Source organism: Hippocampus comes, unplaced genomic scaffold (assembly GCF_001891065.2).
Source record: "Hippocampus comes isolate QL1 unplaced genomic scaffold, H_comes_QL1_v1.1 scaffold376, whole genome shotgun sequence".
In the NCBI taxonomy this organism is placed as follows: domain Eukaryota; kingdom Metazoa; phylum Chordata; class Actinopteri; order Syngnathiformes; family Syngnathidae; genus Hippocampus; species Hippocampus comes.
This window is the reverse complement of record NW_017805507.1, coordinates 137,075-158,566: the sequence shown is the minus strand read 5'-3', so window position 1 is coordinate 158,566 and position 21,492 is coordinate 137,075. Positions and strand designations below refer to the sequence as shown.

The 21,492-nt window shown below is 44.9% G+C and overlaps 3 protein-coding genes across 5 annotated transcripts in view; all 3 read left to right on the top strand.

The window, feature by feature from the left end:
- The first annotated feature begins 293 nt into the window (after positions 1–293).
- sapcd2 (suppressor APC domain containing 2) lies at positions 294–7,768 on the top strand. The gene is made up of 6 exons (XM_019877650.1): positions 294–1,365; positions 3,606–3,739; positions 5,332–5,478; positions 5,580–5,681; positions 5,802–5,921; positions 6,029–7,768. The coding sequence occupies exons 1-6, from the start codon at positions 633–635 to the stop codon at positions 6,155–6,157; spliced, it is 1,365 nt and encodes a 454-aa protein (XP_019733209.1). The 5' UTR covers positions 294–632; the 3' UTR covers positions 6,158–7,768.
- Positions 7,769–9,682: 1,914 nt separating this feature from the next.
- hcar2 (hydroxycarboxylic acid receptor 2-) lies at positions 9,683–11,743 on the top strand. Of its 2 annotated transcripts, none has more exons than XM_019877644.1 (3): positions 9,683–9,739; positions 10,148–10,695; positions 10,837–11,743. In XM_019877644.1, exons 2-3 carry the CDS (start codon positions 10,162–10,164, stop codon positions 11,188–11,190), a joined length of 888 nt encoding a protein of 295 aa, XP_019733203.1. In that variant the 5' UTR covers positions 9,683–9,739; positions 10,148–10,161; the 3' UTR covers positions 11,191–11,743. The 2 variants fall into 2 exon arrangements, with proteins under 2 accessions (XP_019733203.1, XP_019733202.1); XM_019877643.1 differs by lacking the exon at positions 9,683–9,739 and adding an exon at positions 9,759–9,794.
- Positions 11,744–12,004: 261 nt separating this feature from the next.
- LOC109520429 (PH and SEC7 domain-containing protein 1) overlaps positions 12,005–21,492 on the top strand; it is an 11,387-nt gene continuing 1,899 nt past the window's right edge. Inside the window, exons 1-16 of one of the 2 annotated variants that reach the window (XM_019877641.1) lie at positions 12,005–12,235; positions 13,320–13,462; positions 13,542–13,599; positions 15,813–16,229; positions 17,302–17,386; positions 17,982–18,228; positions 18,806–18,857; positions 18,936–19,342; positions 20,016–20,096; positions 20,173–20,285; positions 20,373–20,431; positions 20,507–20,596; positions 20,682–20,725; positions 20,814–20,974; positions 21,047–21,117; positions 21,355–21,492. In XM_019877641.1, the coding sequence (XP_019733200.1) occupies positions 15,876–16,229; positions 17,302–17,386; positions 17,982–18,228; positions 18,806–18,857; positions 18,936–19,342; positions 20,016–20,096; positions 20,173–20,285; positions 20,373–20,431; positions 20,507–20,596; positions 20,682–20,725; positions 20,814–20,974; positions 21,047–21,117; positions 21,355–21,492 (1,902 nt within the window). In that variant the 5' untranslated portion in view covers positions 12,005–12,235; positions 13,320–13,462; positions 13,542–13,599; positions 15,813–15,875. Of the gene's footprint in view, positions 12,236–13,319; positions 13,463–13,541; positions 13,600–15,812; positions 16,230–17,301; positions 17,387–17,981; positions 18,229–18,805; positions 19,343–20,015; positions 20,097–20,172; positions 20,286–20,372; positions 20,432–20,506; positions 20,597–20,681; positions 20,726–20,813; positions 20,975–21,046; positions 21,118–21,354 lie in introns of both variants that reach the window. The other variant, XM_019877642.1, reaches the window with a different exon arrangement.

Sequence of the window (21,492 nt, the reverse complement as noted above, 5' to 3'; positions counted from 1 at the left end):
AAAATTGTCATGACATGAACGTCATTGCAAAGTGTCCAGTATGTACCCTTTTGGAATGTGGGAGGACGTCGTGGAGAAAACTCTCGGCTTCTTCTCTCTCTTTAACACTAGCTCCATTTTTCAAATCATATAGAGGGGGGCTTTTGGAATGTGGGAGGACGTCGTGGAGAAAACTCGGCTTCTTCTCTCTCTTTAATACTAGCTGCATTTTTCAAATCATATAGAGGGGGAAAAAAGCCCCAATATAAATAACGTCCCACTCATGAGTATGAGTAATGCACACAAAGCAACTCAAACTGAAGTTTACCTCCGCTTTCCACCAATCAGCGCTCGGCTGTGGCACGCCTCGACCAATCGGCGGGCAGGAAGCCCTCGCGCACATACGTTTGAAGGGCGGTGCTGGACTCAACACAAGGAGAAGTGGAGTGTGGACGATTAAAAAGTGAAGTTACACGAGCCAACGCGGGACTAAAACATGACTCCCAAGCCTTATAACTATCTCAGAAAAATAAGCGTTGTAGTTTAAGTTAAATTGCGTGTTTCGGTTAGTTATTCTTTAAAGCTAGGAAAAAGTTGTCCGGCTCGTGGTGGTTTATGCTAACTGGAAGTACTCGACTCGGACGACTGGAATCATGGCTTTGATAGCCACGGAGCAAGGCAGTAAAATGAGCGTAGCACCGGCAATTTATGCCCCGGTTGGGTCCAGGAAAGACGCCTTTCACGGGAAATCCCAACCCAAAGATGGAGACTATTCCACGGACGGACTACCCAAAGCGTTTCTTCACAGTTTGCGGACCCTTTTTGACATCCTGGACGACGCCGGTCGCGGTTACGTCCATATATCCGAGATCGAGAGCCGCTGGCAGGGCGCCGACACTCGGGAGCTACCCGGCGGGGTGTTGAGCTGCCTCCGCCGGGTCACCCCTCCGCACGGCTGCCTCACGTTCGAGCGCTTCGTGGCGGGGCTTCGCTACTCGATGCTTAACCCGGAGAATCGCTGTCAGCTGAAGGCACAGGCGGCTGTCCCTCCGCAGCCCGCCCCGCGGTCCGCGTGCACCCGGGTGGAGAAAAAGGTCCGCCCGTTGGGGCCGAGCAACGTGACCAACATTCAGCCGCACCGGGCGTCCTCCCTGATGAGTCGGCCCAGGCCGGAGGAGGGGGCCGGCCACCCGGTATGCGGACCGGCCAGGTATGGTGCGGGCTATGAGAGACCCGGTCGGAGTCTTGAGCGGATCCCGGCCCCTCAGGAAGCCGGCGGGTCTTACAGGGTGGAGCCGGGTCACGTCTCAAAGCCACCCCAGCATCAGCAGAGCCGGGTGAGATCGATCGAGTCGCTGGCCCTGGAGTCACCCCAGCTCCAAGCAAGTATGTGCAACCCAAAGCTATTATGAATGAATGATTTGGTGGAAGTGAAATTAGAAAATGGGTTCCCCCAAAACAAAATGTAAAAATATAAATCAACGAAGACCCAAATATGGGGACACCCAAGTATGCAAGGGTCCACTGTACTCGGTAAGCAGAAGTTTCGTTGTCTCAAATTTGGGCAGAGATGCTCGAATTCCTGATCACTGGCATACATTTTCCTCAAATCATCTTTTCCCATTTCAATTGAAATGAAATTTAAATCATTTCATCCCAAATTCCGTTTTTAATCTTTGATTTGCCCTGCTGTGGCCTATGGGTCGGTGCATCAACAGTAAAACTGTAAAATCCTGCAAAATTGCCTTTTACCTGGCAATACACCAGATCCGTGCCAAATATCCCTCCAAGATTATATATGAAGCGTCATCTGTCTTGGTCACAAGGGCATTAAACTGTATATATCGTCAGCGAATGGCAGATTACCGGTCCCTGTTTATTGTTTTGACAACGTGCTTCTCAAGTGTCTTGCGTGCTATTCAAGGGACTCATGTTCAGCTTGTTGTAATTCATTCAGTTATTAGTGTCGTTCAAGCCAGGCTGGGTCATGTGCCATCCTTTGGTGCCATGGCCTTCGCTCTGCGTGATTGCCGACGATCAATTCTCCCCCGGTGTGCGAGAAGTAACGCTCTAGGAGTCCTGCTAGCTCATTATCTCACTCGTACGTCTCCTCGAGTCGCTCTCACAACCATGCTGGCTGGCTGTCACACACGCTCAACCCACTGATGAGTCTCTCTGGGTTAAGTCTGATCGCCGCACAGCCAGCCTCGAGGGTGACACTCCCTCACTCCCTGTTAACTTACTTTACTCGTTTGAAAAGTTTGGAGAGATCTTTCCACCCGGCAGCACGCACCGGTTCAGGCTTGTGCTGCATTTGACTCTTCACAAAAACGCAAGTGCGCAAAACTGCACTATAGCTTCTTTTGTGTTATGCTATGATATACGATGTTTTCAATTGCATTTCACATAATTGAGTTTGCACTTTTTAAAAAAAGATTAACACTGAGGATTGTTTTATTTAAAAGTATCCTATTGATTATCCCGTGGATCAGCAGAACGTATCTAGCTTTAAAGGGTGGGCCCTAACCTGGTGAGTGATGTGGGTGTCAGCAAATGAGAGTGTAGAGTTGGCTGGTTTTGTGCAGCGGCGTTTGTGCATTTCTGTCAAATTGAGACCAAAATGTCCAGTCATGCACACAATAAAAACAAATGTCAAGTAACAACTAGGGGTTAAACCAATGAGTCCAGTCGTCGCTATGTCGACTTTCCTGCCTCGAGGCAACTTCATCGATTAATCGCATATCAGGTGTTTTTGGCACAGCTCGTCTTCCAATTTACAGAGGATTTTACGATCTGTGGAGCAGAAAAATGTTCGTACAACAAGGTGACAAATAAAAAAAATGACAGGTGAGTTGGTATAGTAAAAGCTATCATTCCCTCTAGTCCAGTCCCAGTGTGGACCGACAGAGCAGCTCTTGTCCGTGCCGTAATCTCATACATGCTGCCAAACTCAGTAGGATTAGGCCAGATTACAGGACGCTGGTCAGGCCTCGCCAAAAGCGTGACAGCTGTGAAATCTCCCACCAAAAATTTCTGCCAGAAGTTCACATTCTCCTGGAGGTTGGACATTTAACATAGTAGCAGCCCTAGCAAAACAACCATACTTAACCGTATCGAACTACTGCACACGTTTTTACTCATTGTAGTCTCAAAAAAACCTTCGGTCGAAAACATTGGGTCGAAAAGATTTTCAACGTTGACTACTCCGACTATTTATTAAGCCTTTGTCTTGCTGTGTATTTTACAAAGGATTATTAAGGCCACACTGAAAGGAAGAGAAAAAAAAACAATGACACTGAGAGATTAAATTCATCATTTTGTGCGTAAAGACATGTTCCACCCCCCACCCCGTTTTTTTTCCAGAGAATAGGGGTAAAGTAAAAAAGTCGGATATTTTCGCCCTTAAATTCCATGCTTTTGAGATTACTATTGAAACATTATGAGAAGAAAGTTGCATGTTTTCAGCAACATTCCACTTTGGCCATGTGACTCCATTTTGAATGGCGCCCTCGTGTGGTAACCACTGGCAACGTTGCGTGACTCCTGTTTTTTTTTTTTTTTTCAATATCAAATATTGTCCCATCTTGCCACACGAATAACCAATCATCGCTTCCACATGTGCGCAGGTATTCCCAAATCCACTTTGCCCAGATCCCAAAGCGAGTCTGCGACGGGCTTCAGCGGAGGCTCCAGGCGACACAGCCGCGGTCGGGAGGAGCAGAGGCGCCACACGATCACCAACGGAGTGGACTACGAAATGGTCGGTGTGCCGCTCCAAAACGGCCTTCAAACCTGTCACGTGGCTTTTTAACACACAGCGTGACCTTCGCATTGAACTCATCAGATGCGTATGAGGAGTCGTTCATTTCTAGTGCCCCCCCCCCACAAAAAAACAAAAAATCAGCTTGGATAGGCCCCAGCTCACCTATGATGCTATTCCGCAAAAAGGGAACAGATGGATTGTACAGTACATGTTGTTGAGTCACAAACTCGTGTCACTCGTGGAGAGAATAGAACAACAACAGAAAAGTTGCATTTCACCTCCTATTGGCTACCCCGATGGCCCCTGTCCCTCCCCCCCTGTCACGGTGCAACTCCCACCCTCCCCTCCGGAGCTCAATGCCTGCCTCCTCTCCGCTTCTCTCCCCCCCTTGCCTTCCACCATTTTCCTCCTCCTCCTCCTCCCCCTTGCCTGTGTCCCTCCCACCGAGGCCGACACTGCTGCCCCGATGGTAGCGAGCCGGGTCGGGTTCAGGGGCCCGGTGGACGTGGAGGAAGCCGGCCCGGCCTGGACGGCGGTGTGGGCCGCGTACACCACCGTGTTCATCCCCCTCAGCAGCAGCCTGTACAGCGGCAAGGCCCTGCACTTTTTCTTGTGGGTGAGTTGGGGGAGGTGGAAGTGTTGAGTTGCAACTTCTCGGTGAGGAGTTTAGTATTGTGGATTTTGGAGCGATGGAACCGGTTTTATATTATGGAAAAAAAACCAACTTATTTTTCATGAACATTTTGGCCTACTACATGACTGTATATAATTTGTGTATTTTAAGGCTGGTCATTTTTGTAGTACTTGGATAGCTAAGTTAGGATTTTTTTTCCCATGAGTACTTGGTGACACGATACCTGCTGGATGGGACAAAAAGTTCTTGCCTTTTAGAAGCATGTTTAAGATATCCCCCCCGCCTCTAATAATCCTTCCGCCACCGTTGTTTTCTGCGATTGTTGATTGCCTTTGACCCACTGTTGTGTTGTCGCCCTTTCATCCTTTGTGTCGAGCAGCCTGTGCAACTGTTGTGCTCTTACGGTGTGTGAAGTATTTGTGCGCCAGCTGGGCTACACACGCTACTTTCAACCCTCCACCGCTCTTCATTGACACCGCTCCCTCATTTTTCCATCAACGCACTCACTTGTCTGCCTTATTTAGACACGAATGAGTTCAACCTGCTCTAATGTCGTTGTTTATACATGGGATGGAGGGATGGAACCATGTAAGGGACACATGGGGAATGGGGGGGGGGGGGGGGGGGGGGGGGGGGGTCCGGCAGGGTGGCTAAATGCCAACGATGAGGCCAGGATTGTGCAGCACGGACAGCCAGGTCAGCACAACTCTCATAGACATAGAGCGGTGGCCATCATTGAGGCGCTGGCTATTTACTCCATTCTTAGGTTGTTGCGCGGTTGCCATGACGCTGGACCGATAGCTCCTCTCGACATTGTTCAGGATTCAGTTGGACTCTGCGTCTTTGTGTCTGCGCCTTCCGCACAAAAGAGCTCGCTTTCAAGTTGTGTCGACCACATGGCGTTTGCGCTCTTTGAAGCTTCCTAAAAAAAAAAAGCTCCTTTCTTGTTTTCCAGCTGAAGCAAATGAAGGAGCTGGAGCAGGAGAAGGACTCCTTACTGGCGGGCCTGGAGGTGGTGGAGCGTGCCCGAGACTGGTACCAGGGCCAGATCCACAATGTCACCGAGAGGCAGCGGCAGGTCGGGCAGAACTCCCAATGCACGGTCAGTCAAGATTCAGCATAATCCAAAACCTCCATTGCACACCCTACAGGGAGTATAAGTGGTTTTTTTGTTTTTTTTTGTATATGTGTGTGTTTTTTTAGGACTTTTTCACTGAAGCCAACCAGAGTCGCATCAACATTCTTATTCCCAAACTACAGGAAGTCAACCGGTGCCTCAATGACCTTATTTGCTGCACTGGAATGGTGAGAATCAAACTGTCTCACATCACATTTACCATTGCTGTACGACATCAAACCTACTTTATAGTTTCCTGACCTAATTTTTTTAATTTTTCAAATTTTTGTTTTTTTGCATTTTCCCAGTCGTCCTTCCCTTCCGGTGGCGGGCAGATGGGAGCACTCTCCCCGACCTCGCAGCCACCGCTTCCTGCTCCACCACAAGCCATCCTGAGACTGAAGGACCAGAACAGACTCCTCACACAGGTTCGTCCCCCCCCCCCAAGTCCATTCCTCCCAATACTGCATTGCTGTTTTCATTTTGGGGATTTTCTATCCTTCTTTCCTCATCCTTGTCCTCCTCCCACACAAAGGAGGTGACCGAGAAGAGCGAGCGCATCGCCCAGCTGGAGCAGGAGAAGTCGGCGCTGATCAAGCAGCTGTTTGATGCACGTTCCCGCAGCGTCCAGGACACCAGCACCATGGACTCCACCTTCATCTGACCTTTACGCAGTAGGTCGGATTCATAAGACTGACGCCGTTTGTTTACCCGACTGACCCTTTGTGGCAGCCATGCACCTTTTTCCAAAACCCCTTGACTGCAACTTGTAACGTCTTCACTCCACAAGCTAATTGTGCACTCCGAGAGGCAGAAGCACTCCAAGGCACTGGACACCCAACCTCTTCATTTTCTTGACAGTCGAGCCATCCCGCCCAGTTTCTAATAGCCCATATTGATAGTCCAGACTGCAAATATACCAGAAACTATGATCCCCAAATACTTAAAATCCCATTTCAAACTTGCCTTACGAAATCAAGTGGATTAAAGACGGTTTCATTTTGAACAAATGCACCAGAAGTGTGCATATACACGCACAGGCAGCAAAAAAAAAAAAAAAAATCTGCAACTTCCACTAACAACCCAGGCTAAACTTAGCTCCTCCCTTAACATACAAAGCTTCCATTTTAGTCCAGATGTATCAATTCCACAGACAGTGGTGCCTTGAGAGACAGGTGACCCGCTGTGAGTTTTTGGTGACACAAGCTGCCATTCTGCCAAAATTCCTTACTGTCAAAGTAAACATAAAACAAAGGCAAATTACACATTGTGAATTTAAAACACAAACTATGTTGCTTGATGAATTTCCCCCCGCTTAATTAATGTTTTTTTTTTAGATCATATTTAATGATCATGTGCTACTATCGTACAATGTTATAGACGGGGGTCTGGAATGGAAAAAACACATTCATTTCATTAGGAAGCGATGATTTGAGTTACTACTGTGTTCGCGGAATGGATTAAACTTTTATCTCAAGGCACGACAGTACTTAGTGCTTCAGTCCGATTACTGTTAAAACCACACATTCTTCCATGCAAACCGTCACCAACACCTTTTGTTTACATTTTCTTTTACGTTCGGTCCCTTCCTCTGAAACAGAAAGTTTACCCTTTGTTTCCTTTTCAATATTCCCTCTAAGACACAAATTCTACATTGACTCTGGTTGGAGTGTTTTGTTTTTTTTTTTTGTTTTTTTTTTTAAACACAAAAGGTTTTTATATTGAAGTAGCATGTGCGATGTGTTGTTTTTGTGACGTGATGATGGAGGTGGCGGGAAGTCAGCCTTCAAGCCGACGTGAGGTCGGTCCAGAGGAGGAAAAAAAAATGGAAAATTTGCTCGCTGAGGAAAGCGGAAGAAGGATTTACTTGTTTGGAAAATGTTTCAAAACACCCTTTGGCTATTTCCATGATGCAAAATTGACTGTTTTTGTCCTCTATGTGACTGCATGGCCCACCATATTGATCCTCTGAAGAAGTGTAGCTAAACATGTAGCCCTCCAATACTTTTACACAGAAACTATTTAGCGAATACGTTTGTTTCTGGCAGTAAAACAATAATAATAAGCTGTAAGTGTATACGAGAAATGTATGGTACTTCTGGGATGTCTGCAGATAACATAGTTATCTAGCGTTGAATGTTTAGTTGTTTTTTTTTTTTTTGGGGGGGGGTCTGCTTCAAGTACATAATGTGAGTGAAACTGCCCCCCTCCTTTTATCACAAGTACTTCAACTATGAATGACATGTAAAACAATAAATACGAGCAACCAGGGTCATAAGGCATCCTTGCATTTTTTTTTTCTCACCCGCGAGAGGAAGGGGAAAAAATAGCTACAGCTTATCGTCCAAGACAATGTTTACTTCCTACGTTTAAAATTAGTATGTTGGTGTCACATCAATGGAAAAAAAAAATGTCTGACTTAAAGTGAAGAATGAGGTTTGAAATTGTAAAAATGGGTTCATTGTAGGAAAACACATCTCTTGTAAGCATGTTACAATTCATACTTTTATGCTAAATTAAACCACTGCTATACCAATACAATAGTACAATCATATCACAGTACTACATATCCTGTAATATGTCATATTTATAGTTTCCAACACGTTTACAGTAGTGACTCGCTCACCTGAGTGCAGTATAAGGCAGACAGATGGATATACTGCTCATTGAAACATCTCAACTCCACTCCTCTCATCTCATCAGTACAGCACTAATATTAGTCCCTCGTCACAGATGATAAAGAATATATAACTGCATAGTTATATGGTCGATGTGTGTAGAGTGGACTGTTTGTCTTCAATCTGCCGAACGTGAAATTGTCTGTTTGCGTGCCATTGTAACTGCCCTTTTCATAGGACAGCTACCTGCAGGGAGACCGACAGTAATTTCCGAAGACAGATGCCAAAGGTAAACAAACCCAGCTCACATTTCCAAGCGGAGACACACGCGGACCGCTTGTATGTTTGCGTGATTAACTGACGCAGTGCTGAGGAAGCGTAAGCTTTATGCTAACATACTTTCCTTGACATGCTCACGGTTTGCGTCGATGGTTGCAGTTTTACAACAATTAAAGCAACGGATATTTGACCACAAATTGTTAAGCATTGGTTAAGCATGATTTTTTTTTTTTTTTTTAATGTGTGAGGGGGGCTGTGGCATAAATTTCCAGACAAGATCATCCCATGAGCATCCTGCTGTATACGGCGACCATTAAAAATCTAAATCAAACATGTTAGCCCGGGGTAACACTCACCAAAGTGTTACGGTGAATTGAATCATGAGCGATTTCATGCAAGGTTGCATCAGTTGTTTACCGCCGTCAATTTTCCGTCAGGCCCCGCATTGCTTGGTTGCATCATTGCCAATCGGTGTCGAATGGATGACGGCTTGCCACGACACGTCGGCCAAGCGGACCTTCCGCGCCTCACCAAACCTCACCACTCTAATCAATTTTTTTTTTTTTTGGACTAATTTTTCACACACGTTCACTCAAGTGTCATTATTTTAAACTAGTGATATTGTTTTGTGTGTGTGTGTGTGTGTGTGTGTGTGTGTATATTTCTTTGCAAGGGTGTGTGCACAAGGGCCCCAAAGAGACATGTTGGCAGGTTTCTGATTCTCTGATTGGATGATGGGATGGGAATAGGATCCCTAAAGTGGTGGACTTCATTTGTTGAGGCTCAAGATCAGGATACAGAAGCCTCAGTTTGATTTGCCAACTCATTGAATAGGTAAGTGGATTTTTTATTTTATCTTTGCATTCGTAACGGAATGTTGCTAAGTCCTTTAACTCATTTAGGTACATTTTAATTTGTAGTGTATATTTGTCGTGGGTTTTTTTTTCATGAAATAATTTTATTATCAATCTATTTTCTCGTAATTTTCTGAATACTTCCTCCTCATATCACTCAGTGGAAAATTTGACACGTTTTTTTTTTTTTTCTCGCACTTATAATCGGATGTCAGTGATAACGATCACAAACAGTGATCACACAGTGCGAGTCCAGTTATATTTTTATAATGAGCATTCCGCCCTCGCATATTGCCACTGGTTTATTGGCTGATGATGCGTCAGACATATATCACGAACAAGTCTTGCCAGCAAGTCACAAAGTGCCAGGTACCGCCGACTACTATGAGAACTGCGACTGCCCATGCTCACAAGATTTGACTAAAACTATAAAGAGGAAGCTACGTGTTTGTACAGCAACGAGGCACTGAAGGGATCACTCAACATTAATTGGAGGTAAGTTTTTTTAATACATACCAGTCATTGATCATGCTGCTCTTAACTAGAGCACGTAAGAGATTGCTATTATTTTATTTTTCTATGTTATTTTATTTTGCATTCTTTTTATTTATAATAACATTTTTAAAAGTTATTTTGTGCATGCAAATACTTCATGTTTTTTTTTCTACTTCCCTCCAAATTTTGCTGCTGTAGATTGCGAATTTCTCAATTGTGAGACAAAAATGTTTTCTTATCTTATTATTTTGGCTACTAATTTATTTTCTGAATGTTCTTTCAAGTTGCATTTCTAGTTGAGTTTTGGTCGTTGAATAAATACAAATCATTGACTCATCGAGGTTATTCATCGTGATTTCAATATCCATCAAAATAACTGTAATTATTATTTTTCATATCTTTGCCCAGCCCTACCCCTCCCCATGGGTTTCCACTTCCTCAACTCGTCGGCGCTGTTCATCTCTCAGCAGCCCTTTAACGCCTCAGCGTGGGAGCACACGGTATACGAGGGCTGCCGCGATATGCCGGCTGTGCTCATCTGGTACCTGTGCCTGCAGTTCATCAACATGTTCCTGGGAATCCCTGCAAATATCATGGTCCTGTGGCTCATCCACAAAAACAAGGGCGATTCATCCACGTCGGACATCTTCATCCTGCAACTGGCCATCCTGGATGTGCTTTTCTGTCTCATCCCGCCATTGGAGCTGGCCAACATTGTGTTCCTCACCACCAGCAGCACCTGGTATGTGCTGCGCTTCTTCTACGGGATGAAAGACTCATCGCCGCTCTTCCTCTCCTGCATTTGCCTGGACCGCTATGTGGCCGTGGTGCACCCTGTCACCTTCACCGAGCTCAAGGACCGCCACCACCGGGCCGGCCTGGCTGTGCTGGTGTGGCTCGTCACGCTGGCTTATGCCGCCGCCAAGTGTGTGGGTCACATCGTCAACTTTGAGAAGGTCTTACATAATACTATATAAGTGTGTGTGTATGTATGTATATGTGTGAAATATTCTTTGTTGATCCCCAAGTGGGAAATTAGCTGAATTAATGATTTCTTTTTCTTTATTCACGTGGGCCCCATCGTCCATTTGGAGAAGGTCTTCACCGCCATGATCCTGGCCACCTTCGCCTTCATGGTGTTCTGCAACATCGCCATCCTGTTAGTGCTGCGCAAGTCCGGGCCCGGCCGGGACGAAATGCACCCGGTGAAGAAGCGAGCCTTCAAGATGGTGCTCATAATCCTCGCCATCATCGTCTTCAACTATTTCCCGCCGGTGGCGCTCTTCCCCTTTCAGGACTACTTCTCACCCAACGTCTTCCGCTGTTACATCCATTACGTCGCCTTTGGTCTGATGGACTTCAGTAGTAGCATCCAGCCCATGCTCTACTTGTCTAAGGAGAAAGTCGGATGTCCCGGCTGCTACCAGGCCAATGCCACACCCCTCCAGTAGCTTCTACAGTGTGAAAATAGTTGGGAGACAGCTGCCCGAAAAAAGTCTGCATTATGTTTTAGTGGATTTACTGCATATACAATTTGGATTATTAAAAGATACCCTGTACAATAATTACAAAAAAGCAGAATGTTTTTTTTTTTTTTTTTTTATAAATCTTGCTGAGAGGTACTCGTCAAAATTATACAATAGCGTGGGCCAAAAGTAGGTTGACTGTACACTTTTCAAATTAAGGAGGGCTAGTATCAAAGAGGGGAAAGAAGGAAGAATGATAGGAGTGAGAAAGTATGCAAGGTAGTTAGGAAGGATGGATAGAGAGAAACAAGAATGTATGAAAGGCAGAAAAGAAGGTATGAAGCATACAAGGGTGACATGAAAGGAAAGAAGGAAGGATGATAGAAGGAACAATGAGGAGAGAATGGCAGACCTTGACCTTGATTCTAAACAGGAAGCCAACAGAACCCCAACTCACACTTGAAACCGTTGCCTTTGTTTGACGGTCCATTTTGAATGCTGAGATTTAACTGTCTTTAATAAACTTAACTACAATATGCCAAAGTGTATATTTCGTGTGACATTCCAGTTTTGGGAAAAACACGTTAAAATACAAATTCTTCATCTCAAACATTGCACTGTACAATAAATCAATGTAAGCAATATTAATACTTTGATTTTTGTGTAAAAATAAATTTTAATTTTGCTTCATGAAAATTCGGGCCGAAAATAATGAGTCAAGGTCGCGCCAAAGTGACGTAACGCAGACCAGGCGGTATCAGTTCGTCAGCTCTCGAGCCATTGCGAAGCTCCAGCGCACCCCCTAGAGGTCTCGACGGAGAACGACCAGACTTGCCACGTCGTAGATGCTAACATTTTTTATGGTGTCACACACCACTATTAAAAAGCATGCTGCAAATCGTTGTTCAGATAGAAAAATTGTGTCCCATAGTATCGCTCATGTACGTCGCCGTTCTCGACATTACAACGTAACCTCAGAAGCCGACGACTAAGATCACTCCAAACGCAATAATGCCCACGTAAATGCTAGGTAATGCTAATATATTTAATATCGATGCTAATAATGCTAATGATGCTGATGCTAAGGAATGAAGTAAGGTCACTTTTGGAATGTGCCTATGTTATCACTTGTATCGCTACTGGTAAAGAAATTGTATTAATTACATAATGTCCATAAATGTGATGTTACTGATGTCAAAAATGAAGTCTATTATCGACCTTGAGGAAGTCTAACCCCAAACGAAATATCGAGAGTGGTCAAAAGGGGAGTTAAATAGTGTTTATGTCATACTAAAGGCGTTATATTTATGCATGTTAAATTTAAAAACACCTGCCCAGACACATTTAAAGAAGCTAGCGTTGTACTTATTTATTATTATTACGAGTCACTGTGTACATTTTGCTGCCGAGGCATATCTATCCGTCTTTCTGTCTGATTCATTGTTTGTTTGTTTATGTATCTGTCGGTCCATCGAGCAGTCCAGCTAACTGTCTGCCGATCCCACCGCCCCCCCCCAAAAAAAAGTTGTTCAGCATAAAGTCTTAATATATTGCCAAGAAGAAAAACTCTGAATTTTATCATGTTAAACTAATCTTTTCATTGGCCCTAAGAGAAGTAGTTGCTTGATTGTTTGTTTTATTGTTTTGATGGTCCTAGTGGTAGGTTTGCACTGAAAAAAATATACCCAAAATATTTAGGGCTTCAATGATTTATCATGCAAACACTCATGTAGGGGACTGGTAAGACTGTTTCCATTGTTACTTTGAATCTGGACAGACGCCTTCAGGTTTTGCCACATCGTGAATACAACAAGTGTTGTTTGAAGGAATGAAGATGAGCCACTCCCCTCACCTGACGTGTGCGCTCGCGTGTGTTCTTATAACTGGTGTGTGTGGGTGTGTGTGTGTGTGTGTGTGTGTGTGTGTGTGTGTGTGTGAGTGTGCATGCGTGTGCGCGTGTGCATGCCTCCAGGCCCCGTGGGTGTATACTGAACCTCTCAGGTGTCTTTTCGCCTAAGTCATTTGCCAATCACAACCAGCCGTTTCTTCCTCTTTGCAACTTTCACCCTCCTCCTCGCTCTTCTCTTTCCACCTCAACCCCCCACTTCTGGCAGCCATATCTGCAGCGACTAAACAAGAGATCTCATCTGGCTGCAAAGGAAACCCTAAGAGAGGGCCACGTGCGAGCGACATCACCCCGCTGACATGCTGCTCGGCGCATAGAGCGGCCGTGCAGCTAGTTTGTGGCTCCCAGCAGGTAATAGAGAAAAAAAACGATTTGGCGTTCTTGCGCTGCGAAAGCATGTAAAAGGCCATGTCTTCTCTCCTCCCACTAGATGAAAAGCTCACAAGCCAGGTGATCATATGATGCTGCTTTTATGGACCCGCCGGGTGGTAAGTCACACTTTATCTTCCAAAAAAAAAAAATCTACTCCATGAGATGTTTCCTGGCTATTGTTAGACGAGTAATAATAGTTAAGAATACAATAGAGACCGCTTTCGTTGTGTCCGTTGTTCCTCTTTTGTTTTCCGAAATGCTGTCAGTGTGTTAAAATATTTGGACTTCTCCTTGATTGTATGTCAGCAGTCATCCCAAGCTTCTATTGTACTTAGAAACTTCCAGAGCTGGTCAGACTAGCTCTCATGAAGTGTTTTTGCAGGAAAAGACATTTAGTGTTCTTATTATTTGCAGTCGAGGCGTTTCTTATGTTTTGTACCACAGGTGTGGCTAAAATAGGTGGCCAGAAAATTAGAAACAGCTCTCAGTATGACACAGTGCAGTTCGACACCGCTATCACTACTATAAAAACAAAACGCAGAATTTAATTAACACCTCTGTGAAAGTGAGAAGAATCTTTGATATTCTTGTGTGACTTTACATGATCCCGCGGATAGTGGCTCATTTCAGAATGACAGAGGAGCGAGGCGGGAGGAGGTAGAAATATTTTGGACAAACGAGACGACGCTCTTAGCTATCCTCATTTCAGACGTATACAAAAAAAAATATATATATATATATATATTCATGTTTTTATTTTTCCTTCTGACCTTATGGGAGACAATTAGGAGCTGTAACTACATTTAAAGTGCACCTACTTCTCTTTTTTCTGACTCAGCCATTGGCGTGGTGTAACAAAAGCACTTGGTGCACCCTGACAGGAAGTGAGACTTGGACGCACACAGGAAACGCGGTCGAGGTTTCACCCGGATGTCGGTTGTGCGAGGTTTGGAGGCGCGTCATAAAGGGGAAGCTGCAGGAGAAATGAAATTGAACGGCGGCCGCCAGTCGGTTTTTGTGTTGACGTCCTTGGCGAGAGATGCCCTTGCTTCTGTGGCGACAACACACGTGGCGGCGACCGTACGAGCGCACGCTGTGGCGATAAGATGTTTCAAAACAAATCGCAGACGGTTCCGCTGCCGACCCGCAACACACGCCACCGCTTTGACTTTTATCTCCACGGCTCGGACTGAGGTCAGATAGCGCGTTGAAATTCAGAAAAATATCGAGCTGATTTGAAACAGGAGCAGCATTTCACACTTGGCGTGTGGGTAGGTACTCCAGGTACTATTTATATAAAAGCGACGATGTAAAATTTGCACAATATTTTAGAGAGAGGACCTCTATTTTCAGGGGCTCCACAGTCGTGACATCTGGTATTGAGGTGCAGTTTTTGCAGTTCTCGCTGCATATAAGGTGCAAGGAGATTTGTGTCCCAATGTCAAAATGGTTTTAGGTAAGATATGTTATCACAAATCTTTCATGTTGATGTCATAAAGATAGGAAGGGTAAGGATGCAAAGAGGCTGAGCTGAGGCCGTGAATCTAAAATTGGATAATCCTAAAAAAAAAAATTTAAAAAAAACATGGCAAGGTGGTAAATTGTTTGCGTTCTTGACGGAAAAAATGGCTTTGATGGAAAACCGAGGGATGGCTAAGTCATCAGTCTGAAAGGCATTTTCAGGCTGGACATTTTGATGACATCCGTTGGATTGGAATAGTGAAACTCTTACTTGAATAGAAGAATAAATATATGTGTGCAAAAAAAAAAAAAGACTGATAGTAATATTTGATGTCTTCATCATTAAGAGGTAAAAAGAACAGACTGAATTGTAGGTACAAAAGTAAAACATTATTTTTACTGTAAGTTCTATAAAGTACTTGTTTTCATAAATTGGAGCTTTGAAAAGAAACAACGCTCAAAAATGCTCTCATACTGTGAAGAGGAAAAAAAAAAGTCTCTTTTAAGGCCGTGAAAATGGAGTTGAATTCCATCACATCTTCATTGTTGTATTCTGTCGTGTATAATCAAATTCTGCAACATCCAATTCTGAATACGAGTGTAACGTAAGCGCATTAGTTTCAATTTAGTTTGACGTGCGCTTCCCTCACTTACGCAACCTCTCTGCCAGTCACATGAGCGGCAACGATACACAGACCCATGTTTATTTCCTCATCAGCAACATTGTGAATAGACTTACTTGTCCGTGATGGACGCCCTCCCGCCGAGAGCTCCCTCACGCCTATTTTTATCACGATGAACCTTTTGAACCAAATTTTTGGTTTGATGCAACATCCAGCATGTGTCACATGTTCTCCTTCATCTGCAGATCTGTGAGTGACACACTACAGCCTAAGAATAAACGACCTTGGTGGGGCGGGGGGAGACGCCGATGGAGGAGGACCGCCTGGGCTCCCCGCACTTGGATTTGACTGATTTGGACCCCTGGCGTCCTCATGATCATCAGCACTTGAACGGAGAGGCGAAGGGTGAAATAGAGGAGACAATATGGCTGAGGCGACCCGTGAGCTGCAGCACTGTCGCATCTTGCGCACTTCCCTTCGCCACGGCGCAGTGGGAGATTCCTGACGGCGTTGCGCAGAGGCCGTCTTTCAGAACCGGCCGTGAGTCTGGGGATGGTATTTCTTCATCGCCGCACGGACCTTTTCATGGAAATGAAGTGGAGCGCAAAGAGGAACGAGATGGCACTGACTCATCAGTGAACTTGACGGGAAATGATTTCAAGGTAAGCGCTCGGTGCTCTTTTTGCTCCGTCACATTTGGGACATAGTTTACGTTCCGATATTTGGCGGAGTCAAATTCCAATAACTGATTCATTGGCTCATTAAAATTTTTTTGGGGCGGTCCCTTAACATTGCTTTAGATAGGAATAAAAAGCAGAACACGTGACTATTTGCAATTCACTTTGCTCTAAATCATTTGTTTAAAAAAAGAAACTATGTACTTTCAACACTTCATTTTAACGGCTCACACAAACGCACCAATATAAAATAAGAAAACTCGCACGGTGCGACTCCGACTCCACCTCATGACAACACTCATCAGGCCACGCCCCTTAACTCATTCACTCCCAAAGACGTTTTGAAACGTCTTTTCAGACTTGGTCCAGAATTGGCTGCTACCGAATGAGTTAAATGCACACATCCAACAATTAGTATGTTTTGTGCAATGCACTGCTGTATTTACTGACTGATTTGGTTATAGACTCGCAGTTAAAAAAAAACACACACACACAGATGCACACACAATATAAAAGTTCGAAAATATTTTGCGTTTTATTGAGTCATAATTGAATACAAAACCACAAGTGAATTCTTGTTACCATGACCATACTTCAAGTTTCTTGGCTGCCGCTTGGAAATGCCAAACTTTGCGCTCCCTCTAAGGTTTTCTCTTAGACCAGGTCAGTCCTTGACCTTAGAAAGCTTCTTCTTGAGACACTCCTTTCATTCTTACTGGAAGACTCACCCGCAAACCAATCTACGGTCTTCTTGTTTTGACAACACATGTCATTTAAATAGTGATGGGCAACGACATGCATGATACCGCTCTGACTGTTAGAGCAAAGCATTATTATCCGGCTCTGTAGGTGTACAGTGAAGCGTCAATTAAGTAAAGCCATGTAAGAGAGATCGTTTGCATCACCCCCTCAGTTGTTCCACGTTCATGATGCAGATGTGGAGGTAGTTTTGCGGTCGGGATGAATGTAGCGGAAAGAGCCCCGTTTTCGCCGCCTCTCATATTGCATCCGCGGTCACATGCTGTGCATGATCGATGACCCGTGTTGCAATTTTTAGCCATGTGATGCCGCAGCGGGACGGGAGCCGACGACACAACAAAGGGAACATTCAACGCATCGGCTCTTAGGCTCCAGTCATAACGGTACGCATCACGCAAAGGCTCATTTGCTTGCAAAAAAAAAAAAATTAATCAGACCTGTTGGGCGGGACGCGAGGGAGTGATTTGCATCTCTTCTTCTTGTTTTGACAACACATGTCATTTAAATAGTGATGGGCAACGACATGCATGATACCGCTCTGACTGTTAGAGCAAAGCATTATTATCCGGCTCTGTAGGTGTACAGTGAAGCGTCAATTAAGTAAAGCCATGTAAGAGAGATCGTTTGCATCACCCCCTCAGTTGTTCCACGTTCATGATGCAGATGTGGAGGTAGTTTTGCGGTCGGGATGAATGTAGCGGAAAGAGCCCCGTTTTCGCCGCCTCTCATATTGCATCCGCGGTCACATGCTGTGCATGATCGATGACCCGTGTTGCAATTTTTAGCCATGTGATGCCGCAGCGGGACGGGAGCCGACGACACAACAAAGGGAACATTCAACGCATCGGCTCTTAGGCTCCAGGCATAACGGTACGCATCACGCAAAGGCTCATTTGCTTGCAAAAAAAAAAAAATTAATCAGACCTGTTGGGCGGGACGCGAGGGAGTGATTTGCATCTCTTTTTTTTTTTCCCACAGCCGTCACCTTTAAGTCTGACTTAGAGGAAGAGGAGGAAGACGGCGTCACGTCCGATGCGGTTAGTACCACTGTGGATTTACGCACAAAAGAACCACGGGAGGAGGAGGAGGCGAAGGTATCGATGACGGGACGCGCCCATTCAGCGGGACCACAAACTTTATTTCAAGGTCCCAAGATGGCGGATGAAAGCCAAGTGGGGAGTGCAAGCACCGTGTCTCGTCTCGATGAATGCGTCTCCAACAATGTGTGAGTATATTTCATTGTATTTCTAGTCTGGCTGGGTGAGAAATAACCTGTTTTATTTTATTTTTGTTTGCATTTTTTTTTTCATCTGACAAGGCGACTATGGCAAAATATTTTTTTCACATAACGATGGTCAAAAGTTTCCAATGTAGATCAATGATTGCTTTTGTGTCCTGTAAGCGGGCAACTGGTCTTTCTGGTGTTTGGTGCGATGTTCTCCCCGTGAGTGCTGTAAATGTGAAAAATGCTTCAGCTGAATTTTTTTTTGTTTGTTATTATTGGGAATTAATGTCGCTTAAAAAAAAAAATACTTGCAAGAAGAGTCGCAAAGTTGACAAACCAAATTGTACTTTGGCTGTGCTTTTTGTTAACTAGCTCCTGGTTGTTTGCAGCCATGTTCTTAAGCGCCTTCGACTAATGAAGCCACCCAAAAAATCCAAATAACCTCGAAAATTGATGCTAATAATAATAATAATAAGAATAATAGCACAGGCCAAATTTGTATCTATTTTTTGTAATTTACAAATGACACCATTGCACTTTTTTGTGATAATAATTGCACCTTATCTGTGCTTTTTAGGGAGGCACCTGAACTGCCAAAGCAAACTGACAATAATGGACCATCCTTAAAGGTACTTGCTGAAGGAACCCCAAGTCAAAAAGTTCCAGCAGCTGATGGTTCAGAGGGAAAACCACAAACGTTCTCACAGGACAACAGGCTGCCCCCGAAACACTGTGACGACTCGGTCCACCTGGGACAGCCTCAACTTTCCGAAAAAACACACTCTTCAATCCAGTTTGTGGATTCTGCCGTCAAAGAGAGAGAAGTCGAGACCAAGGCATCAAACCAGAACCAAGCCAAGGACGTCGCCTCTTTGCTACTCAAGGTTTCCAGTCGGGCCCCAAAGTCAAACGAGTCTCAGGAGGTTGCAATCGCCCTCAACGGATCCGGGCCGGTACTTGTGGCGAACGGCGAGCCAGGCAGAACCGCCGAGTCGGCAACACCTCACATGAATGGAGGCGATATGGACCGGGAGAAGGCGTTTCGTCTTGCCGAGCGACTCTTTAAGCTGGATGGGATCCAACGCGTCGATGTGGTCAAGCACTTCGACAAAGAGTAAGAACATACACGTCACGTTCTCACAATGAACTTGTCAGTCCTGTAAATGTGTCATTTCTTTGAAAGATATAGCTCCAAATAAAAGATTATTATTTCTGTTTCACTATATATTGAAAAAAAAAATATTTTTTAAATTGGAACAATTTGAATGGATTCACTCGCATCTTTTCAAGCAAAACGGATTTTCCGATTTGAGTAGTTTTTTGTTACATCTTTACTAAAGGTGTACAAAAATACTAGTGTACAGTATTGAAAAGTGCAGTGTGCTAGAAATACCTTTAGATGGCAGTAGTCTCCAAGGTATGGGGTTAAGTCCACCCATTTTTATCGCATCTCCGGGGCCAATCTTTTTGCCACTCGCTGTCGACTGAAAATGACATCGCAGCTGCTCAGGGCTCAGTTTGCCAACATTCCCTGACCAAACTCAGAAAATGGGTGATGAAGATCAAAAGTTTGGCAAAATGGCCGCCCCTCAGATGGATAAAAATGGGTACCCTTTCACAAATATACTGTCCCGGATTAAAGTCAAGTTCAAACCACTCTAAGATTTAATTATTTTTTTTTGTAAGCCACTCGAGACAGTGTACCACACTTAGAACAACTCGTGTACAAATTTATATTAAGTAATGCATGATTCATGAACCAAGTCATTCCTGTTGTTTCTCTGTAGCAATTCCTTCAGCCGTGCTGTTGGGGAGGAGTACCTCAGGTTCTTTGACTTCACCGGGCAAACTCTGGATCAAGCCCTGAGGTGAGCATTACGAATGCAGAGCCAAGTTTCCCGAAATCCCCTGGTGAATGTTTGTATTTCCTTTTTGCATCTTCAGGTCTTTTCTCAAAGTGGTCATCCTGCTGGGAGAGACGCAGGAGCGCGAGCGGGTACTCCAGCATTTCGCCGACCGCTTCCACCAGTGCAACCCGGACTCTTTCTCCTCACCAGGTGGGCATCGATCTCACTTCCTTTTTACCGACCTCACCTTACAGACCCAACGCACACTCAATTATCACGCCTTTCCACCTCGCTCAGGTGCTGTGCTTGCCATCACGTGTGCTCTGATGCTCCTCAACACGGACCTCCACGGACAGGTGGGCAACAGGATTGAGCTGAACGGCCCCCTGAATTGCGGCGCTGCTCATCAACCGTGACTCGTGTTTTAACAGAACGTAGGCAAAGCCATGTCCTCATCCAGATTCGTGTCCAACCTGGAGGGCATGAACGACGGAGAAAACTTCAGCAAGGATCTGCTGAAAGTAAGAACTCACTTGAAATGTTTTTAGAGCTGAAAAGTATTGTTCATGTTTTTTTTTTTTTTTTTTTAATAAATACACCTGACAGAGTCTTTACAACTCCATCAAGAGCGAGCCACTGCAATGGGCCGTGTGAGTCCTTGTTCACGAAAAACTATGCCGAAAATGCTGCCTCAGCCAAATGAATACTGTGTCACATCTTCAACCGGCGACTCCCCAGTGATGAGCAGGAGCTGACCTCGGTGTGGATGGAGGAGGTGGACGCGCCGCTTCGCTCGAAGAGCAACCCCTTCCAGGACGTCCCTCACGACAAGGCGGCCCCCGTTGTCAAGCAGGGCTTCATCCAGAGGAAGCTCCACGCCGATATCGACGGGAAGCGCAGTACGTCCACACACTAAAGTACCCTACGAACCAACTTTGAGCCACACCGAAGCATTGACGTTGTGTTGTCAGCTCCTTGGGGGAAGAGGCGCTGGAAAACCTTCTATGGCGTGCTGAAGGGAATGGTCCTGTACTTACAGAAGGTTTGTAGCGTTCATCTGCTGCTTGTAATGGTGCATTATCTATAATGTAGGGCTCAAGCGATAAATTGAAAGACTCAAATAATTAAATCATTCACTCCCAACGATGTTTTTAAACGTCTTTTCAGACTTGGTCTAGAATTGGCTGGTAGTGAATAAGTTAAGTTGACCCTTTCAGGGACAGCGGTTACTACAGTGGACGTATTATCAGGTTATCATTTTGACATTGCGTGATGTCAGGATCACAGCCGGGGGGAGCAGCAGAGCAACGAGGAGGTGGTTAGCGTCCATCACTCGCTGGCCGAGCCGGCGGCCGACTACACCAAGAAGCCGCACGTCTTCCGTTTGCAGACTGCCGACTGGAGAGTGTTCCTATTT